The 20,239-nt window shown below is 46.4% G+C and overlaps 1 protein-coding gene across 3 annotated transcripts in view; it reads left to right on the forward strand.

Annotated features, from left to right (window-relative positions):
- adgrv1 (adhesion G protein-coupled receptor V1) overlaps nt 1–20,239 on the forward strand; it is a 444,323-nt gene that overhangs the window by 74,148 nt on the left and 349,936 nt on the right. For all 3 annotated transcript variants that reach the window (XR_004560688.1, XM_034170035.1, XM_034170036.1), the window contains exons 7-12: nt 953–1,183; nt 2,855–3,192; nt 3,312–3,582; nt 14,784–15,110; nt 16,715–16,891; nt 17,849–18,072. Coding sequence is in view for 2 of the 3 variants with exons in the window: in XM_034170035.1 (XP_034025926.1) it covers nt 953–1,183; nt 2,855–3,192; nt 3,312–3,582; nt 14,784–15,110; nt 16,715–16,891; nt 17,849–18,072 (1,568 nt within the window). In the remaining variant the exon portion in view is untranslated. The remainder of the gene's footprint in view (nt 1–952; nt 1,184–2,854; nt 3,193–3,311; nt 3,583–14,783; nt 15,111–16,714; nt 16,892–17,848; nt 18,073–20,239) is intronic.

A 20,239-nucleotide genomic window follows, 5' to 3' on the forward strand; every position in this document is an offset into this window, starting at 1 on the left:
GTCACGTGTCGGTTGATATAAATAATACATAAAAGGGGGCGCAATACAGAACCCCCCATGGTTAAATAACCGTGGTTTTGTGTATATATATATATATATGTGTGTGTGTGTGTGTATGTATATATATATATATATACATACACACACACACACACACATATATATATATATATATATATATATATATATATATATAATGCCACTCACAGGATTAAAACTTACACGCTCTCATTACCAGACAGAAACTTTACCACTGCACTACAATCACTGTCTTTAACAGGAGCGTAAAATGGCTAAAATCAAAAAGAAAAAAGTGCTGTGATAATTGACCAAACGGCATTTGGTACAGCATATTCCTGCTGATACGTGACTGAAAGTGGTGTATTTGTTACACTGTTGGCTTGGCTTGGTCCTGTGGTGCGCCGCTCACGGCCCGACGCGTATCCTGCCAGACGTGACATTCAGATCAAAGTTTGCACTGTACACATTTTCTCCAGGTGGTGTGGGTTATGTGGTCCTTGTAGATGTGTTGGAGAACCACTGGTATGCTTTGCCAGCATCCTGGGGTGTAAACTCTGTAGAAGAGGTTTTAGTCACAGCATTGTTAAAGAAAGGAGGAATACTTCTTGTGGTGAGTGATACGTTTGCGATATTTAAGCCAAAAGTCCCCAGTGTTATCCAGAGGTCTTAAACAAACATGCCTGGCTGGTAACGGATCAAGAAAACAGGTAGAACATCACAATCATAATTAGATTCTGTAAAGAAATAGTGTTAAAATCAGAGAGTAATGATTTTGAGACAGAGATATTTATTGTTTCAATTTTGGAATCTCTCCTTTAAGTAGTCTGCTTGGTGAATTGTTTGCATCTGTTTAGTTGCGTAGTATATTGGGGTGGGGGTGGGGGAAATATACTAATACATGTGGATATGTTTTCTTTTCTATGTGAACCAGATCCCAGAGGATGATGAAGTGTTCACAGTCAGACTAACAGGTGTGGCAGGTGGTGCCCTCCTCCGGCCCAATGGCAGCAGTGTCCAGCTGAGAATCCGACGTAATGACAGCCCCCTGCGGTTCTCCCATTCTGTCCTTGTTGTACCAGAGTCTGCTGGAGTCATTGCCCTTAATGTGACCCGTGGTCGGGTGACTGACGATGGGCCTCCGGTTGGATCTGATGACACTCAGGTGCTTTTTTCTCACTTCCATTCCAAAAACAGCACTGAATTGTATTTTGAATGTGAATTTTACATTAAAATGGATAAAAGAAGCAAACAGCACAGTAAGAAACAAGAGCAATCAGAGATTTCTGACATCCACCAATCAGCATCCGGATCACCTCCAAAATTCAGTGGAGTCTTCCATGCGCTAATATCTATCTGTGGTGCAAATTTGGCGAGAATTCCTGAAGTAGTTTTGACGTAATACTTCAAAAACTCAATAAATGGAAATCTTGATCCAGATCCAGATCCGGATCACCTCCAAAATTTAGTGGAATCTTCCATGCCCTAATATCTATCTGTGGTGCAAATTTGGTGAGAATCCCTGAAGTAGTTTGGATATAATACTTCAAAAACTCTATAAAGGGAAATCTTGATCTGAATCTGGATCCAAATCACCTCCAAAATTCAGTGGAGTCTTCCATGCCCTAATATCTATCTGTGGTGCAGATTTGGTGAGAATCCCTGAAGTAGTTTTGACGTAATACTTCAAAAACTCTATAAAGGGAAATCTTGATCCAGATCTGGATCCGGATCACCTCCAAAATTCAGTGGTCTTCCTTGCCCTAATATCTATCTGTGGTGCAAATTTGGTGAGAATACGTGAAGTAGTTTTGATGTAATACTTCAAAAACTCTATAAAGGGCCAAATCTGGATCCAGATCACCTTTTGTTTTTTGTTTTTTGTTTTTTTGTGTGTGTGTGTGTGTGTATGGTGCACTGCTGTTTGTATATTTGTGTTTCGAAATCTTAGTTCAGTGATTACTTTAAATTTTGTATCAGTTATCATGGGTGTATGTATACTTTTTTATATACATATGTATACATTTTTACTTTTTGGTTAAAGGGGTGGACGTTTATAAGATCTTGCTTCTGTCCACACCCTTTCGGACACATGGGCGCACTGTCAGATTGTTTTCTTCGTTTTCGCTGTGAGGTTAATTTGTTATTTTGGTCTCTGTGTGCTGAATAAATTCATTCATTCATTCATTCATTCAAAGTGTATATAAAGTGAAATCTTGATCCAGAATCCAGATCCGGACCTAGCTCACCTCCAAAATTCAGTGGAGTCTTCCATGCCCTGAAATCTATCTGTGGTGCAAATTTGGTGAGAATCCGTGAAGTAGTTTTGACATAATCCTTCAAAGTGTATTTAAAGTGAAATCTTGATCCAGAATCCAGATTCGGAACCGGATCACCTCCAAAATGTAATGGAGTCTTACACGGCCTAATATGTACTTTTGATGTAATCCTTCAAAGATTATATAAAGTGAAAGTTGATCCAGAATCCAGATCTGGATCCGGATCAATTCCAAAATTTAATGGAGTCTTCCATGGCCTAATATCTATCTGTGGTGAAAATTTTGTCAAAATATGTGTAGTAGTTTTGACGTAATCCTGCTAACAGACAGAGAAACAGACAGACAAATACAGTAAATGCAGGTGATTTTATTACATCCTTGGCATTTTCTGGAGAAGTATAGAATGCCAAGGTAAATTCTGCATGACTTTTGACAGTGGACAGATCAGTTATTTTAACGTGTACAGTATACACTTTGCAGGATAATCTACATTATTAAAGGAAAATCGAAAAGCATAAACAATTTAGCATTAAACCGCTTTGCTTTTCTGTCATTAGGTCTCGGTTGATTATATGGTGGTGACTGGTGATGGAGTCGGCAGTGCCACACAAGCTGTGGATTTTATTGACCTACAGCCGGTCAGAACAGTTACATTCCTGCCATTTGTCTATAAAATCAGCCTGCTCTTCAACATCAGCGATGATGTCATCCCAGAAATTGCAGAATCTTTCCATGTGGTCCTCCTGGAGGAGTCAGTCAGAGGAGATGCTGTGCTTGTGCCCCCCAGTGCTGTGCTTGTCACCATCGAGCCCAACGATAAGCCTCATGGCGTCCTGTCAATCAGCAGCAGCACAATCATTCAACCAGTCAGTATCAATGAAGATCTGACACAACGGTCAGTAATCTATGGATAATATCTCTTTAGATAAATAAGTTGATTTACAGCGACTGTATCAATTACTGTAATGGCATCATGAATCCACAAAGTATTGTTTTCCTCTGTTAACTCCACAGATATGACGGCATCATGATTGTAAGAAACGGAGGCAGTTATGGCAACGTGTCCGTCAACTGGACCATTAGTAGGAACTCTAGTGATCGCTCCCCAGTATCAGATGACTTGATGCCTAATAAAGGGACGGTGAGGTTTTCCGCTGGTCAGGTCACCACTGTGATTCCAATAAACATCTTGGCAGATGACTTACCTGAAGAGGCAGAGGCCTTTGTTCTCAAACTGCTGCCGGATACTGTAACCGGGAATGCTGAAGTTGATGAACCAACGGAGGTCAGTTGATACTGGAGCTTGTTTGTTCATGCTCAATGCCTTGAGTGTGTAAGAGTGCGTACACTTGTCGGGCACATGCTGTCCAGATGTTGTGCATGTGTGTTGTGCATGTGTGTTGTGCATGTGTGACTGCAAGATACAGTGACTCGTTCTGCAAACAGTAGACCGCTTATTCTGTCACATGGCTCCGTGGGTGTTCCCTTAATGTAGCTGAATCAAAACAAAGCAGAACCAGAAGGCATGCTCTGTGGGTGGTGTCTCTTTGTACTTACTTTTTCCCTACAAAATCATGGCAGAATTTTTTTCATAGATTCCATCTTTGTCTGGGCTACGCTGTGTGAAATCAGTGGGAAGATCAAACTCTGGTTTGAGCAAAAGGGTTGAGATCTGACATGCAGACTCTGCTTTGGGCATGCAGAAAACACTCCACGGTATGCTGCTGGCTTCTACAGTCTGTTTGCTATCTGTGCAGGATGATCCCAGCAGAAATTCATTTAGGAGTTACCACATAGGAATAGCAATTGAATAACTGAGTCATTTATTGGCATTATTATGCTGCGTTTACACATAACGACGGTACGTCACGAATGCCACGAAGTATACATTCTTGGCTGCTGATCACGAATGTGATGATTTGAGGCAGAGACATCAGGTGTCCTCAGGAACTGCTGCAACCTGTTACCACACGTTACGCTTAATGGCACGTCTTGCTGGAGAATTATCAGGAACCATTACGCACAGTCAAAAAGAATGTTCCGCGCTGTTACAGCGCATCTTTAAGTTCTGTCACATTGTGAATGAGGTGAATTGTCTCCACACACAACCATATTCATCCAACCATCAGCTGCTGAACAATTCAGATCGCTCCAGTTTTTCCTCAACAGCCACAGCAGAAGAACTTTGTGACTGCATGCTTAGTTGGGCTCTGTGCTGTGGAGTGGTGCAGAGAGGAGGAGGAGACTGAGAGCCAGGTGTGTGGCTTCACGCGGCTCTTGTCTTGATCATTTTCCCAAATATCAGGCACATGTAGTAGGAGCATGCTGAGGAACATTGGAACGAAACTTTTAGCCAACCTGGAGTCTCTGTCCCCCTTCAGCATACTGCAGCAATGAAACTGAATGTGGTACAGCGAGGTTGTATGCACGTCAGAGAAGAACGCTGTCACGCTCTATTAAGGAACATCACTAATCAAGACGGATCAACGCGCTCAGTTGCGACCTCCACGACATGAGGTGTAATGAGGGTGGTGTGTTACACTCGTGGAAGATTTTTTTGACAGCCAAAAACATGCTCCACGAAAATCACGAATATCACACACCAACACACACTATTAAAAAAACCTATTCAGATGTGTTAAGTCACATTAAGAATGTCAGGAATGTGCCAAGAACGACGCAGATATGACATTCGTAACGCGTTTTGCTTATGTGTAAACGCAGCTTTATGCTAAATTACAGAAAAACAAATGGCTATAAATCAGCTGTTGCTGACAAGGAAATGCATTAGCCACAGCATACGTAAATTCCTAAGAGCATTACTCCTGCAGAAAGAGGAACGATAATACCACTCCATGGTTTCAGCACAGCTTGAACTGTGGTAGGTGTGAAGATTTGCGACTTTCCTTTCTTCCATTCCATTCCCATCAACAAGTTAACAGTTGAATCTGGTATAATTAAGATTGCTGGGAAAGTGTAGAGACACGGACCCACAACAGGGGGCGTAAATGAACGGACAATGCATAAGCCAAAAACAACAATTTACTGTTGTGAAGTGCACAACGAAATACAAACACACATCTTTTTGGAGTCAATCAATGTACAAAGGTGATGTGTGGGCAGGCTCGAGGATAGAAGACGTCTGTCCAGAGAAGAGCCGGGTCCCACACGATTTCCACTGCCAACGGATCTGGAGCACACTTGAGCCGTCAAGTCCTGAGTCCCCAGGTGGCCACCGTCTCCAGCTGTCAGATCTGGTACTGCTGGCAGGAAGCAGAAACAATTAATGGTGGGTGTGTGTGCACACACCCAGAAAAACAGTCAGGAAGCAGTTCCTTTCCAGTGGGGAAAAACACTTCCACCTCCTGATCTCACAATATCCACAGTTCGTGCAGATCCCAAATTACACTTAACCGCTGAGGAGCAGGAACGCCAACTCCTCCGACTTCTACAACCTCAGCTCCAGCTGCAAGTGTAACGGGTTACGTCTGCAAACTCAGAATTGATAGTTAAACAGCTCTCCAAGCCTGAATGGTTTGACGATTTCTCGGCAGGAAGGTGGAGTTGCCGCCCTGCTTTTATGGGATGTGGTGATTGATGGTTGATGTGTGACAGCTGTCACTCCAGGTTGCTTCTGGGAGGTGGCTGCGCCCTCTCGTGCCTGAAGCCTGCACTTTAGGCAGGGTGCCCTCTGGCGGTGGGCAAGCAGTACCTCTTCTTCAGCGGCCCACACAACAGGACCCCCCCCCTCAATGGGCACCTCCTGGCACCCGACCAGGTTTGTCCGGATGTCGGCGGTAGAAATCGGACAGGAGGGCCGGGTCCAGGATGAAGCTCCTCTTCACCCACGAGCGTTCTTCGGGTCCATAACCCTCCCAGTCGACCAAATACTGGAATCCCCAGCCCTGACGATGGAGTCCAGGAGCCTGCGCACAGTCCAAGCAGGCTCCCCATCGATGATCCGGGCAGGAGGCGGCACCGGCCAGGGGGCGCATAGGGAAGAGGCGTGGTATGGTTTGATGCGGGAAACATGGAAAACTGGGTGGATCCGCAGAGAAGCTGGCAGCTTCAGCTTCACTGCGGCCGGACTGAGAACCTTGAGGATTGTGAATGGTCCAATGTATCGGTCTTTCAGTTTTTGGGATTCCACTTGCAATGGGATGTCCTTTGTTGACAACCAAACCTCCTGCCCGGGCTGGTATGCAGGTGCCAGGGAATGCTGGCGGTCTGCATGGGCCTTGGCCCTCATCCGGGCTTTGAGCAGGGCAGAGCGGGCAGTGCGCCACACCCGACGGCACCTCCTCAGATGGGCCTGGACCGAGGGCACCCCGACCTCTCCCTCCACAAGCGGAAACAATGGGGGCTGGTACCCCAAACATACTTTGAACGGGGAGAGGCCAGTGGCCGATGAAATTTGGCTGTTGTGAGCATACTCAGTCCAGGCCAGATGGTTGCTCCAGGCCATCGGGTGTGCGGAGGTCACGCAGCGGAGGGCCTGCTCCAAATCCTGGTTCGCCCGCTCTGCCTGTCCGTTTGTCTGGGGATGGTACCCGGACGAGAGGCTTACGGTGGCCCCCAGTTCCCGACAGAAACTCCTCCAGACTTGCGAGGAGAACTGGGGACCACAGTCTGAGACGACGTCGGATGGAATCCCATGCAAACGCACGACATGGTGGACCAGGAGGTCTGCGGTCTCCTGGGCCGTCGGGAGCATTGGGATGGCCACAAAGTGGGCCGCCTTGTAGAACCGGTCCACTATCGTGAGGATGGTGGTCATGTCCTGGGACGGCGGGAGGCCCGTGACAAAGTCCACGCCAATGTGGGACCAGGGGCGATGAGGCACAGGCAACGGATGGAGGAGTCCTTGTGCTTTCTGATGGTCTGCCTTGCCCCTGGCGCAGGTGGTACAGGCCTGGACATACTCCGGATGTCGGCTTCCATGGACGCCCACCAAAAGCGCTGCCGGACCACTGCCATGGTTCTTCGCACCCCTGGGTGACAGGAGAGCTTGGAACTGTGACAGAAGTCCAAGACTGCAGCTCTGGCTTCTGGTGGGACGTAAAGTCTGTTCTTAGGGCCGGTCCCCGGGTCCGGGTTCCGTGCCAGGGCTTCCCGGACGGTCTTCTCCACGTCCCAGGTGAGGTTGACCACGATAGTGGACTCGGGGATGATAGGATCCGGTGGATCTGACAGCTCGGTTTTGACTTCCTCTTCATGGACCCGCGACAGGGCGTCAGATCATTGGTTCTTGGTCCCGGGGCGGTAGGTGATCTGGAAGTCAAAACGCCTGAAGAACAGTGACCAGCGGGCTTGCCTGGGGTTCAGACGCTTGGTGGTCCGGATGTACTCCAGGTTACGATGGTCCATGAAAACCGTAAATGGTACCGCAGCTCCCTCCAACAGGTGTCTCCACTCCAAAGAGCCTCTTTCACCGCTAGGAGTTCCCGATTGCCGACGTCATAGTTCCGCTCTGCCGGGGTCAACCTGCGGGAAAAATAGGCACAAGGGTGGAGGACCTTATCGGACTCCCTGCTCTGGGACAGCACGGCTCCTATCCCTGAGTCAGAGGCATCCACTTCAACAATAAACTGGCGATTGGGATGGGGCTGCACCAGAACTGGTGCAGTCGAGAACTGGCATTTCAACTCCCTAAACGCGGCGTCGCACCGATCCGACCAGGTGAAGGGGACTTTAGTGGAGGTAAGGGCCGTCAGGGGGCTAACTACCTGGCTGTAACCCTTGATGAACCTCTGGTAGAAATTTGCGAAGCCGAGGAACTGCTGCAATTTCCTACGGCTCGTCGGTTTGGGCCAATCTCTCACCGCCGCAACCTTGGCCGGATCAGGGGCGACGGAGTTGGAGGAGATTATGAACCCCAAGAAGGACAAAGAAGTGCGGTGGAACTTGCACTTCTCACCCTTCATAAACAGCCGGTTCTCTAACAACCACTGCAGGACCTGACGTACATGCTTAACATGGGTCTCAGGATCCGGGGAGAAGATGAGGATATCATCCAGGTATACGAAGAAGAACCGATGCAGGAAGTCCTGCAAGACGTCATTAACCAAAGCCTGGAACGTCGCGGGCGCATTGGTGAGGCCGAACGGCATGACCAGGTACTCAAAGTGACGTAACGGGGTGTTAAACGCCGTCTTCCACTCGTCTCCCTTCCGGATCCGAACCAGGTGGTACGCATTCCTAAGATCCAATTTAGTGAATATTTGGGCTCCATGCAAGGGCGTGAACACCGAATCCAACAGAGGTAACGGGTATCGGTTGTGAACTGTAATTTCGTTCAGCCCTCTGGAATCGATGCATGGACGGAGTCCGCCGTCTTTCTTGCCCACAAAAAAGAAACCTGCACCCATCGGGAGGTGGAGTTCCGGATCAACCCGCAGCTAAAGAGTCCCGGATGTAGGTCTCCATTGATTCGCGCTCAGGATCAAACGCCCGGGATCAAATCAATGGCACAATCGTACGGACGGTGTGGGGGAAGAGTGAGTGCCAGATCTTTGCTGAAGACGTCAGCAAGATCATGGTACTCCTCAGGCACCACCGACAGATTGGGGGGGACTTTAACCTCCTCATTAGCTGTCACACCGGGTGGAACCTAGGATCCTAAGCATTCCTGGTGGCAGGTTTCGCTCCACTGCATCACTACCCCAGAAGGCCAATCTATCCGGGGATTGTGCTTAACCATCCATGGAAATCCCAAAATCACTCGGGAGGTAGAAGGTGTTACATAAAACACAATCTCCTCCCTGTGGTTCCCAGACACAACCAAGGTCACGGGCTGTGTCTGGTGTGTGATTAATGGGAGAAGGGTGCCATCTAGTGCCCGTACCTTCAATGGTGAAGGTAGAGCCACTAGAGGGAGCCCTATCTCCCTTGCCCATCTGCTATCCAGCAGATTCCCTTCCGACCCCGTGTCCACCAGTGCTGGGGCGTGAAGGGTTAGATCCCCACTCAGGATCGTCACTGGGATGCGTGCGGATCTACGGGATTTCCCCGCGTGAATGATATGGCCCACCCTTAGCCCAGTCTCTAGGGGCGGGCGTTGTTGTTTAACCACTTGGGGCAGTTCTTTTGTTTGTGCTCACTCGAGCCACAGAAAAAACATTCTCCGCGGGCCAGCCTCCGTTGTCTGTCATTAGATTTTACTTTAGCCCTGCTCGTGTCCATAGCTTCGTCAGCAGGGGGAGCTGTTGCCACACGGAGCTCTCCGGCTGTGGAGCGTGGGGACGGCGGCACCCTTTCGGACCCGGAAGAAAGAGGGACGGCTCGCGCCCGGCCACGCCCTTCGCCCCGCTCCCGACGATGTTCCTCTAATCAGTTGTCTAACCGTATGACCAGGTCAATAAGCCCGTCAAAATCCAGCGGCTCATCCTTAGCCAGCAGATGCTCCTTCAGGACTGGAGACAGTCCGTTTATAAAGGCGGTGCGGAGTGCAACAGTATTCCAGCCGGACCTCGCAGCTGCGATGCGGACGTCGACTGCATACTCGGCCGCACTCCGACGTCGCTGTCTCATTGACAGCAGCACGGTCGAAGCGGTCTCGCCTCTATTGGGATGATCAAACACTTGTTTAAACTCCCTCACAAACACAGTATAAGTGGTTAGGAGCCGTGAATTTTGCTCCCAGAGCGCCGTAGCCCAGGCGTGTGCCTCTCCTTGAAGCAGATTTATAACATAAGCCACCCGGCTGGCCTCTGACGCATACATGACGGGACGCTGTGCAAAGACGAGCGAACACTGCATCAGGAAGTCTGCGCACGTCTCCACACAACCTTCGTACGGCTCCGGAGGGCTTATGGATGCTTCAGGGGACGGTGGGGGGATTTGTTGAATCACCACTGGAATGTCTGTATTCGGCACCTGAACAGCAGGAGGAGGAGCTGCAGCAGTGACCTGCGTGCGCGCTTCCACCTGGGCGGTGAGAGCCTCCATCTTCCGATTGAGAATAACATTCTGCTCGGTCACCAAGTCCAACCGAGCAGTGAAGGCGGTTAAGATTTGCTGCAGCTCACCTAATACGCCTCATGCCAGCGCCTGTGCACCCTGCGTTTCCATTGATGGTTCACCCGATGGTTGACGACCCTCGGAATCCATGACGCTGGCTGAGAAATCCTGTTGGGAAAGTGTAGAGACACGGACCCACAACAGGGGGCGTAAATGAACGGCCAATGGATAAGCCAAAAACAACAATTTACTGTTGTGAAGTGCACAATGAAATAGAAACAATCACAGATTTTGGAGTCAACCAATGTACAAAGGTGATGTGTGGGCAGGCTTGAGGATAGAAGACGTCTGTCCAGAGAAGAGCCGGGTCCCACACGATTTCCACTGCCAACGGATCTGGAGCACACTGGAGCCGTCAAGTCCTGAGTCCCCAGGTGGCCACCGTCTCCAGCTGTCAGATCTGGTACTGCTGGCAGGAAGCAGAAACAATTAATGGTGGGTGTGTGTGCACACACCCAGCAAAACAGTCAGCAAGCAGTTCCTTTCCAGTGGGGAAAAACACTTCCACCTCCTGATCTACAATATCCACAGTTCATGCAGATCCCAAATTACACTTAACCGCTGAGGAGCGGGAACGCCAACTCCTCCCGACTTCTACAACCTCAGCTCCAGCTGCAAGTGTAACGGGTTACGTCTGCAAACTCAGAATTGATAGTTAAACAGCTCTCCAAGCCTGAATGGTTTGACGATTTCTCGGCAGGAAGGTGGAGTTGCCGCCCAGCTTTTATGGGATGTGGTGATTGATGGTTGATGTGTGACAGCTGTCACTCCAGGCTGCTTCTGGGAGGTGGCTGCGCCCTCTTGTGCCTGAAGCCCGCACTTCAGGCAGGGCGCCCTCTGGCGGTGGGCCAGCAGTACCTCCTCTTCAGCGGCCCACACAACAAAGATGACTCACAGGGTGTACATCGGCATTGCACTGGACCCTGGACTGGCTGGTTTTCACAACGCGGAGACAGCCACTATGTCCAAAACCTGGTGGACACATGGGATATGAGAAACCTTGTCAAACATGTCTGAGATTATGCAAAAGAGATGATGGAATCATCCTTTGATCTGATAGGTAACCACCCAGGCATGCCACTAGTCCATCCAACCTCCTGAAAATATCCATCTCTGTGCCACAGCCAAATGGGCATTCCTTGACCTATTACAGATGCTGGAGTCCTCATCACAGAGACATCTGCTCGATTTGAACTTGCACACTACTTTGCAGTAGACAATGCTTAGCTTATTCTCTCAGTTCATTCACCACACAAGAACTACAGTAAGTCTGGAAAGTATTCACAGCGATTCACTTTTAACACATTTTGTTATGCTACAGCTTTAATCCAGAATAGATCCATTTTTTCCCCTAAAAATTCTACTCACAACACCCCATAATGATGACATCAAAAAAGTTATTTTTTAAAATTTCTTTTGCAAATTTATTAAAAATAAAAAACTAAGAAATTACACGTACATAAGTATTGACACCCTTTGCTCAGTACTTTGTTGATTCACATTCGGCAGCAATTACAGCCTCAGGTTTCATGAATATGATGCCACAAGCTTAGGGCATCTATTTTTGGGCAGTTTTGCTCATTCCTCTTTGTAGCACCTCTCAAGCTCCATCAGGTTGGATCAGGTGTGTCGGTGCACAGCCATTTTCAGATCTCTACAGAGATGTTCAATCTTATTCAGGTCTGGACTCTGGTTGGGTCACTCAAGGACATTCACAGAGTTGTCCTGAAGCCACTCCTTTGATATCTTGGCTGTGTGCTTAGGGTCATTGTCCTGCTGAAAGATGATCTGTCACCTCAGTCTGAGGTCAAGAGCACTCTGGAGCAGGTTTTCATTCAGGATGTCTCTGTACATTGCTGCATTCATCTTTCCCTCAATCCTGATTAGTCTTCCAGTTCCTGCCGCTGAAAAACATCCCCACAGCATGATGCTGCCACCACCAGGGATGGTGCCTGGTGTCCTCCAAACATGACATCTGGCATTCAGGCCAAAGAGTTCAATCTTTGTCTCATCAGACAAGAGAATTTTGTTTCTCATGACCTGAGAGTCCTTAAGGTGCCTTTTGGTAAACTCCAGGTGGGCTGCCATGTGATTTTTACTAAGGAGTGGCTTCCATCTGGCCACTCTACCATACAGGCCTGACTGGTGGATTCTTGCATAGATGCCTGTCTTACTGGAAGGTTCTCCTCTCTCCACAGAGGGATGCTGGAGCTCTGACAGAGTGACTATCGGGTTCTTGGTCACCTCCCTGACTAAGGCCCTTCTCCCCCAGTCGCTCAGTTTAGATGAGTGGCCAGCTCTAGGAAGAGTCCTTGTGGATCTGAACTTCTTCCATTTACAGATGATGAAGGCCACGGTGCTCATTGGGAACTTCAAAGCAGCAGAAATGCTTCTGTACCCTTCCCCAGATTTGTACCTTGAGACCAATCCTGTCTTGGAGTTCTACAGACAATTCCTTGGACTTCATGCTTGGTTTGTGCTCTGACGTGCACTGTCTACTGTGGGACCTTATATGTAGACAGGTTTGTGCCTTTCCAAATCAAGATCAGTCAACTTAATTTACTCCAGGAGGACTCAAATTAAGCTATAGAAACATCTCAATGATGATCAGTGGAAGCAGGATGCGCATGAGCTCAATTTTGAGTTTAATGACAAAGGCTGTGAATACTTAGGTACGTTTGCAAAAACCTCAAAATTCCTTGTTTTCACATTGTCATTATGGGATAATTTGTGTAGAATTTTGAGGAAAAGATTAATTTCATCCTTTTTGGAATAAAGCTGTAATATAACACAATGTGGACAAAGTGAAGCACTGTGAATACTTTCCAGATTGACTGTAGAAGTAAGTCCTATATAGGCACTGAGGTCCATTGATGCCTGTGTTCATATCCTGATTCTGAAGAGTGAAGCAGATGAAAGTCTACAATGCCCTCTGGAAGGGGCACCAGTCCATCACAGGTTCCCTCCCCACCTATTTACAGCTGTTTTGACTGAGATGTTGCAGAGGAAGCATCTTGTCCAAGGACACAGACATGTAGCATGACCATAATTCATCACAGTACCCCCACCCCCCAAAACAAACAAGGCACCTCATGACGCTGTGTCCTCTTCTGCTAGTAGCTGAATCATTCACGTTAAACTCAATCCAAAAAAGGACAGATGCACAGTTGGACCACAATGTTTTATGACCCAAAAGAAACCTTGTCCTGACTGATAGATTTCCCACAAATTCACAGCGTGAGGAAACAGTATGTGATTATGCATATCAATTTCTAATTAAGTGGAACAGACATTCATAAGTCATAGTGTTGAAAGAAAAATTTGGCAGACCGATGGATGCACAGATGCAATAGGGATCTATATCCTCTGTCTGGACGTGGCTGGAGGAGGATAGTAAACTGTCTAGGTCAGAGTTCCCCATTTGATACTCTCTCTGACTCCCTGTCCTGTCAGCTCCACATCTCCCTCCAGGTTTTTCCCATTTCTGTAGCTGTCTTCAACACATCCAACTCCTTACTTGTCAATGCAGCACTGACCTACAACCTCTCCACACATGCTGAATCTGATTTTATCACACTCATGCACGGTTGTAGATGCGGGAGGTTCTCAGTCCTGTGTGTCTGTCAGTGTGTGAAAAATATAACTTTATGAGCTTTGATCCGATTTAGACCAAACTTGGTGGAATGACAAAGGTGAAGCATCAGCCAAGGACAAAGTGATTTGTTTTTGGGGTAAGAGCAGTCAAGGTGAAGGTCACAGGTATTTAGACCGGCTGTTTCGAGGAACTGGTTAAAGATATGCATCTTTGGTTTTAGTAGAAGCTGTTAAACACTATTATGAAGTAATACGTCACCTTTCTATTGGTCACATGACCTTTGATCTTGAGGAACCTTGAAAGGTCAAACTCATGATCATATCTATTTAACTGTAAGGGTTGGAAGACAACATGAATTAAACATGGTGGATTGGTTGTATGTTAGTCAAGGATCAAAAGGTTCAATTTTGAATGGAGCTGATCAAATGTCAGTGCCACACAGAACCATGTATGATATCACCGGATCAGAAAGAAATCATTTGCATGATCGTTTCCATGACTGTTTCAAACATGTTTGAAACTCATTGTACTCATTGTGCTCCCATTCTTTTTCATTATGCTTCTGGAGTTGCATACACAGTCCCAGATCTGACTCAGATCAGATGTGATCCCTGTGTCACCTGTGGTCATGTGACTGCTGTAAGAATGATCATATCAAATAACAAGGTCACTACTACAACAACAAAAAACAAAAAACCTCAGTTGCTTCAGTCAACTGCAACCCGTGTACTTTCGTGTTTGTTATCTAATGCAAGATGGCACCTGTAATGTCTCAGCTTGTATTTCTGAGCCCATTCTCTTTCATGGTAAAGACAGTAAACTCAAATGTGGTTACATTATAATGAGCTATGTCTCCTACCTTCTTTTTGCAGATGGTTTTCTACATTCAGGACAGTGACGATGTCTACGGGATGTTTCGATTTCACCCAAAGAAAGAGCAGAGCATCCAGAGCCAGCCGGAGGGCCGTTTCCTTGCACTAAGCTTCCTGCGAGATGGTGGTACTCTGGGTAATGTGTCCATGACCCTCACGGCCCTCTACATTCCTGCAGGTCCAATAGACCCGACGTTGGCTCGTGACCAGGTTCTGAATGTTAGCCGGTCCGTAAATGTGATGTTTGCTCGAGAGCAGTTGGTTGCCGTCATGCTGCCAATCAGAAATGATGCCTTTCTGCAGAACGGTGCTCACTTCCTTATTCAGGTAAAAAACAAAACACAATTTTTATAAGGCACGATTCAATGGACACACATTTATTAGATACTGTTGAGGGTTTAACAAACAAAATTAGACTAGAAAAGCCTCTTACATTTGATAACACCATATTCACACTGCACCCTTTAAAACGGATCCCTAAACACACACAGACACCTGCACACACACACACACACACACACACACACACACACACACACACACACACACACACACACACACACACACACACACACACACACAGGGGAGGTGATGGTCTAGTGGTTAAGTGTTGGGCTTGAGACCAGAGGATCCTCAGTTCAAATCCCAGCCTGACAGGAAAATCACTAAAGGCCCTAGGGTCAAGGTCCTTAATCCCCTAGTTGCTCCCAGTGTGTAGTGAGTGCCCTGACATCGGTGTGTGAGTGTGTTTGTGTGAATGGGTGAATGTGAGGCGCTTTGAGCTTCTGATGCAGATGGAAAAGTCCTATATAAATGCAGTCCATTTACCATTTACACACACACACACACACACACACACACACACACACACACACACACACACACACACACACACACACACACACACACACACACACACACACACACACACAAATTCAGCTTTATGTCCAGTTAAAGACTGACTGAACAGTTTTTCACTTACCTTAATAACTACTGCAGGTGACAGGTCTCAGATCTTCCATTCTAGTTTTTACATGTGAGGTCCATTTCAAAGTCCAGCTTAAACAGCACCTAGGCACAGTTGTCAGTGAACACTTTTTGCACATAGAATTGGGTGTAATGGGTGGTAAAGTATGCAGTATTCCCATGTTAATCCATCCTTCATAGCAACTTCCAGCATCATGTCTCTTTTTCCAACTCATTCTGTGCAAGTGTTCTGTGGCAGATCCATGTCCTCATCTGAAAATCTCATGCATCTCACTTGCATCTGCTTTCCACCACAGCACTGTGCACCTGGTGCACTCTAGTTTGAAGGAAATGACAAGTAAAACTCTGATTGGTTGAATTTATCTTTGTATCCTTGTTCATACCCTGGACAAATGAAGAGAATAAATTCACCCCCTTTCTGCCCAACACCCACCTTGTACTCACTTTATGCCAGCGTTTCCCCATCCTGGACCCAATGTACTGCACATTTTCCATTTGTCCCAGAACTAATCACAGCAGAGCAGCTCAGTCAGGTGGAAAATGTGCAGTACCTTGGATCCCAAGGACCAGGATTGGGAACCACTTCTTTATGGACTTCTCTGCAGCGACTTAGACTTGGACATGCCCAAAATTCACCCGTGCAACATGTTATGCGTGACATTCAAGACAGAGCCCATCTAGGAAGACATTCATACTTATGTTTACTTTCCAGTTTATTTATACAAAATTACAAAAACACTTAAGAACATGCAAATTCTACACAGACAGCTATGAGGCAACAGCTCTAAAACTTGCACCACTGCATGTTTTGAAAGATTTAAGTAAAACCTGGATAATGTGCCCAAATCAACCAAACTTTTTTTTCTTTTCAAAACTTTCAACTATAAACACCTTGTGTGGTCCTTATATTGAGTGAGATGTCTTTCTCTCTTTCTTTCCCATAGTTAAATTCATTGGAGCTGGTTGATATCAAACCTTCAATTTCCTCTAACAGTCCAAGGTTTGGTGGACCTCTCAACTTGACCCTCACTGTTACCCCAGACATTGCGAACGGGGAAATCGGCTTTACCAGTAATACCACAGTGGTAGTTTATGAACCAGAGGACAAAAACACAAATATGGTAAGAATTAAGTTTTATTTTCTGCAGCCATAACACTAGGTGTACTGTAAAACCTGATGATAGCTCAAGCACTGTGAAGGAAGTAAATACCTTAATCAATGAAGTCAACTAAAATGATACAAATATCAGTGTTATAAGTCAAACACAGCTGGTTGATTCACGTTGAGGAAACTTGAAATACAATATGATTACATGTACTTTGCAGAACACAATATTTTAAGTATTTTTCATTCATCCATAATAGTCTGTCAACTTATTTAAAAATGTAAATACGATCATATGTGTGCTATTTTTTTATGCGAGTGGGACTTTAGTGGAGTAGAGTTTAGTGTTTCTCTCGAGGACACTTTGGCATACTGGAGTTCTATGGGATTGATCCAATAGCTTTCTATGTTTACCTCTGTACCATCATCCTAAGCAGTACATCTATCTAGAGTCTGCCTCAAGTAAATATTTATTGACCTCCCAGAATAAGAAGTTAGCTTTTGTCTGACATTTTGGATGACAGGGGAGAAAAAGGAGAGAAAGAAAAAATAACATTTAAGATTTGAGTTTTGCAGTCTTGCTCAGGTTATGGAGCAGGTTGTCACCAACCCAAAAGGTCATTGGATCGATTTCTCTTTAGTGTGTGAAATCCTTAATTTTAAATAGGCATTCCTCTATTATGCTCATTTAAGTCCATTTAAACTGAATAAACCAAGCCAGTTTTACTTCACCAAAATAAATTTTGATGATTAATTCAGCTTAAATTGTTTGAGGTAATCTGTTTCTACTAAATGCTTGAGTTGAACTTTCTCAGTTTTTACACTGTCAAAATATTGCCTACATTCACACACTGCTCTTCGGTCTTTGGGGGGGGGGGGGGGGGGGGGGGGGGTCATCTTTCTTTCACCAGCTGTGTTTAGAAATTATGTCATATATACATATATAATTTTATTATTTTGGCTTTTGGTGCAGGTGAACCTTCCTCTGCGGCGTGACGGTACAGACGGTCAGGCTGTAGTTTTTTGGAGTCTTCAGCCAATTGGTACAAATAGTAAAGATGTAAATGACAAAGATGTGGTGCCTTTAACTGGCTCTGTGATCTTTCTCTCTGGGGAGAGCGATGCCTCCATCAATCTCGCTGTCATGGCTGATGATATCCCAGAAGTCAATGAGACATTACTACTCACTCTTGACAGGTATGGACATTGTATGATTGGATTTAAAACAAATAAACAAACAAAACAATATTAACACTGTTGACTTGATATAAGGCCTGGCTGTAGTGTTGGAGCTTAAGTAATATTAAACAGATTAAAAGAGACCATCCGTACACTCAAATCTGTTCAAAATCTAATTTATCAGTGCCATAGGTATTGAATATTATGTACTTGAAGTACTATACACATCGTTTGTTGAATTTTTAGTCCATTAAATACAGTGTATCCGGAAAGTATTCACAACGCTTCACCTTTTCCCATTTTGTTATGTTCCAGCCTTTTTCCAAAATGTATGCAATGTTTTTCCTCAAAATTCTACACACAATGACCCATAATGACAATGTGAACAAAAGTTGTTTTTTTATTTTTGCAAATTTATTATTATTATTATTAATAATAACAACAATAATAATAATAACTAAGAAATCACATGTACATGAGTATTCACAGCTTTTGCCATGAAGCTCAGAATTGAGCATAGGTGCATCCTGTTTCCTTTTATCATCCTTGAGATGTTTCTAGAGCTTAATTGGAATCCACCTGGGGTAAATTCAGTTGATTGGACATGATTTGGAAAGGCACACACTTGTCTACATATAAGGTCCCACAGTTGACAGTGCATGTCAGAGCACAAACCAAGCATGAAGTCAAAGGAATTGTCTGTAGACCTCTGAGACAGGATTCATCTGGAGGCACAAATCTGGGGAAGGATACAGAAACATTTCTGCTGCTTTGAAGGTCCCAATGAGCACAGTGGCCTCCATCATCAGGAAATGGAAGAAGTTCTGATCCACCATGACTCTTCCTGGAGATGGCTGCCCATCTAAACTGAGCGACTGGGGGAGAAGGGCCTTAGTCAGGGAGGTGACCAAGAACCTGATTGTCACTCTGTCAGCGCTCCAGCATTCCTCTGTGGAGAGAGGAGAACGTTCCAGAAGGACAACCATCGCTGACTGCAGCAATCCACCAGTCAGGCCTTTATGGTAGAGTGGCCAAACGGGAGCCACTCCTGAGTAAAAGGCACATGGCAGCCCACCTCGTGTTTGTCAAAAAGCACCTGAAGGGCTCTCAATGTTGTGTGGGCCGCTGAAGAGGAGGTACTGCTGGCCCACCACCACCAGAGGGCGCCCTGCCTGGAGTGCGGGCTCCAGGCACCAGAGGGCGCCGCCGCCTCACGTGAGCAGCTACGGTGACAGCTGTCACCCATCACCTGAGACAGCTGACGGCAATCATCTGTGGGGTATATCAGCAGGACGGCACCTCCACCTCATTGCCGAGATATCGTTTCTACCTACGAGGTAACGTATCAAAGCTGACGGAGTGTATCCATTTTGGATTAGTGTATAGCTTGTGGATTACTGTTCCAACGAGAGGTGGAGGTAACTTCCCTGCTGTTCGGAGTCTTGGGTGCAAACGCGCCCCCATCTAACTGTTCTTTGTTCCTCGCCAGCAGTACCAGGTCCGACACGCGGAGGCAGTGGCCACCTGGGAGTTCGGGACTTGGCAGCTCCGGTATTTCCGGGGTCCTGTGGCGGAGGAAGCCGTGTGGTTTGGGTCTTACCTTGGAGAGGCGTCTCCTATCTTCGAGCCTGCCCACACGACACTTTTGTGAATTGACTGTTGTCCATTTCGTGATTGGTTGTATTCGTTGTGCACGTTCACAACAGTAAAGCCTTGTTATTTGACTTTCTCCATTGTCCGTTCATTTGCGCCCCCTGTTGTGGGTCCGTGTACTGACACTTTCCCAACACTCAAACCATGACAAACAAAATTCTCTGGTCTGATGAGACAAAGATTGAACTCTTTAGCGTGAATGCCAGGTATCATGTTTGGAGGAAACCTGGCACCATCCCTACAGTAAAGCATGGTGGTGGCAGCATCATGCTGTGGGGATGTTTTTCAGTGGCAGGAACTGGGAGACTAGTCAGGATTGAGGGAAAGATGAATGCAGCAATGTACAGAGACATCCTGGATGAAAACCTGCTCCAGAGCGCTCTTGACCTCAGACTGGGCCGACAGTTCATCTTTCAGCAGGACAGTGACCCTAAGCACACAGCCAAGATATTAAAGGAGTGGCTTCAGGACAACTCTGTGAATGTCCTTGAGTGGCCCAGCCAGAGCCCAGACCTGAATCCGATTGAACATC

The sequence above is a fragment of the Thalassophryne amazonica genome, chromosome 5 (genome assembly GCF_902500255.1).
Source record: "Thalassophryne amazonica chromosome 5, fThaAma1.1, whole genome shotgun sequence".
NCBI lineage: Eukaryota > Metazoa > Chordata > Actinopteri > Batrachoidiformes > Batrachoididae > Thalassophryne > Thalassophryne amazonica.